Source organism: Rhinolophus ferrumequinum, chromosome X (assembly GCF_004115265.2).
Source record: "Rhinolophus ferrumequinum isolate MPI-CBG mRhiFer1 chromosome X, mRhiFer1_v1.p, whole genome shotgun sequence".
In the NCBI taxonomy this organism is placed as follows: Eukaryota; Metazoa; Chordata; class Mammalia; order Chiroptera; family Rhinolophidae; genus Rhinolophus; species Rhinolophus ferrumequinum.
In genome coordinates, this window is record NC_046284.1 from 45,043,965 (window position 1) to 45,050,071 (window position 6,107).

Below are 6,107 nucleotides of genomic sequence, written 5' to 3' on the forward strand. Positions count from 1 at the left end.
AATGTACCATTTGGCCACCCCTCCCAACTTTTGGCCGACCTTGGATTTCTATATTTCTCACTCCACACTCTCCCAGTTAAAGCTATCAGTCTCACTACCATTCTTTACCTAAAGTTATAAAGCTGGAGCTGCCAAGAAAAATCTTTTTGAGAAATTTTGCCTTAAGTCACTGAGTGCATCCAATACTCAGGTATCAACTAATAACATTTTACACCTCTCTAGTAGATTAATTCACTTCATAAGAACGTATCAATATTTAAAAAACACACATTACTTAACATGAAAAGACTACTGAACATCTCTACATGTGATTCTAATATGTCAGAGTAGTTACGCAAACCTAAATTAATAATGTTTTCATTGAACTGATTTGAAAGAGCCTTTATACTAAAATGTATTACCAGTGTTTACTGAAAACAGGTTATGTGTTCTATAAAATTAACCTAATAAGAAAAAGAAATACTACTCTACTTTCTCCCAGAGTTACGTTGTGCTGATATACCATAGACAGTATTATAAAAGGATTTCATTTTTGCCATAGGTGGGCTCACAGTGAGTATGTTCGTACAGATGTGTTTATAATATTACTGTAAGAATATCATTAGTGAAATGGATATAAGGCATGTAAAAACACTAGCATTAAACCTCTTAAGGGCAATGAGCCAAACGGGCAGCTGCTAGAAACGCTGCTGCTAGGAATAAAAAACATTAAAGAGATTTAGTTTCAGCACAAACTAGTTTATAGTGCTTCCACAATGAAATGAATTAATTCACATAAATTTGTGTTGCTGGAACTAATGGACCACAGGAGATGGACTTTTTTCCCCCTTTAGCTACTAGCCCAATCTTGAAAACGGAAGCAATCACTTGCAATCTTCCACACAGTGTTGTTCGGAGTGGACTGAGCAGTCAGCAGGAAGTTCTGATTGAAGAAGTGTTGTTTGTTTCCATCAAACTTCACAGTTCCACTGGTCACAACAAGAACTGTAGTCTGGGCCTGAGTAGCTTGCTCTTCACCCGCACAAAAAAAGAAAAGAGGTTGGTTTCTATCTCTAAATAAGCAGATTACAATACATTCCTTATAATTTAACACTAAAAAAAAAAAAACGTTTCATAAACTTTATTTACTTTAAGCATACTCATGAGCCCAAAGCCAGAAAACTAAATAATCATTTTAAAGACACTAAAATTATTTTCCATCCAGAAAGATGTTGGGCACAGTTTTAAAATAAGGAGCTTATTTCTAACATTGGCCCATTTGGTTCCTGTATTTATTAATATCTCACTGGGTTTCTAACAGAGCTTTTTCGTATTTTCCTTCTCAAGCTACTGTTATTTTCAAGAACTATAAAGGAAGAAGAAATCACCCTGAACTACTACTTAAGAAACTTAAGACCCACCTAGAGGTTAATCTTATAAACGGCATTGATCTACACTGAATGTAATTCTGTCTTGCCAAAAGTAATCCTCTCACGTAATAGAGTCAATTTCTTCTGTGAAATTTTAATAAGTTGTAAGGCAATAAAACACACTGATCAGAGATACAGTACAGTTTTTCTCTGGAGACATTTCAAGGCACAGACGGCAACTATTTAGGGAGAATAGATCATTGATCCTCTCAATCAACAAAAATCACATTTAGCCTCAATTACTCACATAACCCTTAATAAACCATAATCATACAACCTGCCAAAACATACTAGTGATCCACTGGAGTGAGACAGAGCTAAAAGAAGACCAAAAGTTTGATTTGACAGCTGAGCTTTTCGTAATATTTAACTTGCTCAGAAAAGTATACTCCTACCACTAAAAGTCACTTGCTGCTTTTGGTGTTAAAGCTCAGGGCTCACTAAAGGAAAACAAAGGAAGTACCTTGAAAGACCATGATCTTACCATGAACTGGTTGGCAATCTAACATATTGACCTGGAATTCACTAGAAGGCAACACATCAAAAAAATTAGCCAGGGCGTCCAACCCTGTAACAACATTTCCATTCCATATCAAAGTGGCCTTGTCCAGATAGAGCCTGGGCAGTGCCTAAAAAGAAAGAGAAAAAAATTAAAAGGAAATATATTTGTTTCTGGGTAAGCATTTTACAGAAGTGGACTGAAAGGGTACAGGTGGTATATAAACATTTTCATAGTTCTACCTCCACCTCTACTCCCCTGCCCCTCCCACTGGAAGACGACATGAACAAGGTGTTTGTCTGCCTTATAATCTTGGCCTTGAATAGATATTATTCAAATCAATAAACTAGGCACTAAATACCCGCCGCCCCCCACCACACACACACATTTCACTTTAGCCACAATCAGAAAACTCTGCATCCAAACTGGAAGAGAGTTCTAAAATTTTGCTTTCTATATTAAAATGAATTAAATGATCACAAGTTTAAAGCACCTGCAGCTCCAAACCACGTTTAAACTCCCTTCCTTTTCTGAGAATTAACCAAGTTGTCAATCAGGCCCTACGTATACACTTCAATCATAGTGTTTATATACACTTAATGTTTGAACCACTTAATGTTGTATGTGTTAGGAAGAGTTAGCTCCTTTTACCAGTACTCAAACAGCATGTTTAGTTCAAAAGAATCACCAGTACTTGCTAAAGCAGAGTTTTGGTAAGTCAAGTAAGTTAAGGCTCCATTGAGGCAAAATTCAACACTTAACTCTTCAGTCACAGGAGTTCAGTGTGCCACAGGACACGTTATTTGCTTAATTCTAAAATTTATCTTGGATTAAAAGGCCAACACATATCTTGACTCTGGTAATGAACTATGTTGCCTTTTTTTGTGTGTGTGGTTATTTTATATTTGAAAGCAGCAAGGCATAATAAACAAACACCCATTGTCACATCCCTTGCCCCTGTCCCATGTCATCAGTGCCAGGAATTTCTTTTATCTTCTGCTTAAAAAAGTATGTTTTTAGAGATAAGATATTAACTTCTGTAGCTGCAGCATAGAGACATTTTTTTCTAAAATAGAGTCCTATGCTGATAAGATACGTAGGATAGGCTGGAACACATACTTAGAAGATATGGCTCAGGGATAAATCACAATGAAAAAAAAGCTGACGAAGTGAGAAGTTGCTCTGTTGAAGACTAAAAGTATCCAAGCCATGGGGATTTTGTTTGTGAGTGCCACCTATAGCTGTGAGCTTTAATTACAAATGATCTATTAATATATGTAATTAAAGGGACAAGCCGGGAACATTCCCTGTAATGGCAGACCCCTTCACTAGCACTAATACTATTTTTAATTAAATTGGTGAAATGATAGAACTGAGAAAATGTAGCATATTTAAATAAATACATGTTAGACCCTATGTTAAGTGCAGTATTTAAATTGATTTCCACTTACCACCCTAAAAATAAAATGAGGTCAAGAGAGGTTATCGACTTGCCCAAGGTCACAGGGGTACATAAAGGCAAAGCTGGTATGTGATTCCAGAGTCCACACTTCCTAATACCATACCAATCCTTTGCTAAGCAATGCACTTTTAAAGACCAATTCCACAGTCAACACTTTTACAAGTCAGATGAACTGGGGCTCAATAAAAAAACTGGCATGTAATAAAGCACAGTAGCGTCCATAATGCTCACCCGTCTTCTTTTGTCCATTGTATCATAGTAAATATTGACAAATTCCTCAGCAGCTCTACATGCCTGATCTACATACGTTTTAAAATCCTACAAGAAAAAATAGAGAAGTGTACATTACCACCCCTCCATCCCCACAAACACAAAACCACCACAGAAGCTGATGATTTATGTAGCTCCATACATAGTCCACATTCTTCCATATAAATTTGGACATTTTAAAGGATAGAGCTCAAAAGTTTCCAATTTTTAAAATTTTCACTAGTTTTAGGCACTTTAGGATATACTCATTCACCCCTCAGTGAGTTTTATTTTTTTCTTCTCAATTCAAATATAAATTTATAATCTTTGCTTGGATGGTACTCTAAGTACTTTAGGCTTTCAATATTTTACAAAACATTCACCTTAATAAAAATGTTGCGGTCTGAACCTTAAAAAAAGCGGTAGTGGGGGTGGGCGCATTGCCACTGAATTAAGTTAGGAAAGCGTTGAGTTCTCTGACTTTCAAGTGAGAAGTTATGACCAAAATCAAAAGTTGTTGAATGAAAAAAAAAATAAGAAAAGTTCAATGAAGTATTTGAAAAACTAGGTACTTAGGAAACTTTCTCACACTACATAAAAATTTACCGCCGTTTGTAAGGAATTGTAAAATTGAAGAAAAGAAACGCTGTTGGAGTTTTCTTCTGCAGGAAGATTAAGCACTTTCTTCCCCAGCCATGTACTGACTCCAGCCTATTATTCGAATTAAGAACCAATTCCATTTCTTTCTCAGGTGACGGAAAGTTAGAGAGAGATACTCCAGAAAAGGAGGCTGAAAGCCATAAACAGGACCTCAACATTGCCGCGTCTCGCTAGTTCCCATCTTAGGGTGCTTTCCATCACTGGGAAGAGATCGCACAGCCGCGGGCGGTGCGGTCGGGGGGTCGGGACGGTAGGAATGGAGAGGGTCTGCAGAGAGCGGGCCCCGCCTCGGACCCCGGCGGTCCAGGCCCTGATTCGCCATTTGGCCACGTGATCGGCAGCCAGACCGGCGTCCCTCCCCTCAGCAGCCGGCGCCGGGACGCCCAGGCGCCCTGCCGCGCGGCCCCGGCACTCACCACAGCCATGGCCATCGGGGAGCTCGAAGCAGCCTGTGCAGTCAGTGGCGGAGTCACTACGTTCTCACGTGTTCGGCTACCTCCGCTGTGGGAGGACCAAATATTTAGGAAGGCAGCGAAACCCGCCAAGCACACGGAATTCTCTACCCGCCCATTCTCTCCCGGAAGTAGCTGGGTCCGTTGTTTAAAGGATCCCGATGTTCCAACCTTAAGTCGTTTCCCTTCAGTTCCCACCGTACCCTCCCATCCGCCTTGTGTACTTACTTGTTTGATATCTACTTAGTTTGGAAGAAAAAAAATTAAACTGTCCACTTCTCCAACCCCACGCCCTGACACAAGCAAAAAAGAACTAAGAAGTCCAACAGGGGGAGTTCTTTGCCTCAAGAGGCGGGGCCAAGGCTAGTTGAAAATCAATGAGAAACGTGAGGAAAGACCTACCGGACCTGCAGCCTATAGGAAAAATAGGAGGAGCTTGGAGAAGAGTGCTCAATCTTACTGAGCATGACTGGTAGAGAACCTTGAAGAGTGCTTGATAATACTGCGCATGACTGGCAGAGAACAGTTTAGAGATCTGGAACATTCTGGAAGACTCAATCCTCATTGAATTAAACCCCAACATCTCAGTAGTATTCCTAAGGTTATTCGCTATTTGATTTTGCAGTAATCAGTGGAAAAGGCTCACCTACTTCCTCCATCTTTATAGACCTAAAATGAAGATCAGTGTATGGCGCCACTCATCACCTTCCGCACCGTACTCTCTAACAACAGCTAAAATTTCACTGAGTGGTGACAATGAGCAAGGTATTTCACTACGCATTTTAACCCATATTCACTTATCTCGTACAATAAAGCTGTGAAGTAATCATCTCTATTTTATAGCTAAGACACACAGAGTGATTAAGCAACCTGCTTAGGGTCATAAACTAGTCGAGATTCAAGCTCAAACAATTTACGGCTGCAATCTGACTTCATTCCCCCATCATCTTATAAAACCGCTCATCTCAAAGTCACCAACAACTTCTGGGGGTTCAAATCAATTACATATAGTCTTACCATGTGTGGCTGGTTTGCGGCTCCTCATGGAAACGGTCACTCCTTCCTTGGTGCATTCCTCTGTCTCCCTGAAACCAGTCTCTTCTGAATGGTCTCATACTTTAATTTTTTTTTTTCCCTCTCCTGGCTCTCTGTCTTTTGGCTTAGCTCTAACTGCAGCTATTTTTCCACGTAACGGCTTCCCTCCTCCACTCACCCCTTACTGGCATCACGTTCGGGGTGTGTCTCCCATTTAAAGTCTCCCTCCTCCCGCGTGCTCTGGATTGCTACATATATGCTACTAAATTTCAACAATACATCCCTATCCCCCACTGCTTCTCTGAGCTCCAATTCCGCATACGGGACTTTGTGAAATATGA

At 39.9% G+C, this 6,107-nt stretch overlaps 1 protein-coding gene across 2 annotated transcripts; it reads right to left on the bottom strand.

The window, feature by feature from the left end:
• Nucleotides 1-511: 511 nt before the first annotated feature.
• On the bottom strand, nucleotides 512-5,083 carry NXT2 (nuclear transport factor 2 like export factor 2). 2 transcript variants are annotated; one of them, XM_033120120.1, is made up of 5 exons: nucleotides 4,960-5,083; nucleotides 4,696-4,780; nucleotides 3,602-3,688; nucleotides 1,894-2,038; nucleotides 512-1,011 (listed from the first exon to the last, which is right to left on the bottom strand). In XM_033120120.1, the coding sequence occupies exons 2-5, from the start codon at nucleotides 4,708-4,710 to the stop codon at nucleotides 830-832; spliced, it is 429 nt and encodes a 142-aa protein (XP_032976011.1). In that variant the 5' UTR covers nucleotides 4,711-4,780; nucleotides 4,960-5,083; the 3' UTR covers nucleotides 512-829. The 2 variants fall into 2 exon arrangements, with proteins under 2 accessions (XP_032976011.1, XP_032976002.1); XM_033120111.1 differs by lacking the exon at nucleotides 4,960-5,083 and having other exon boundaries at nucleotides 4,696-4,863.
• Between the last annotated feature and the right edge of the window lie 1,024 nt (nucleotides 5,084-6,107).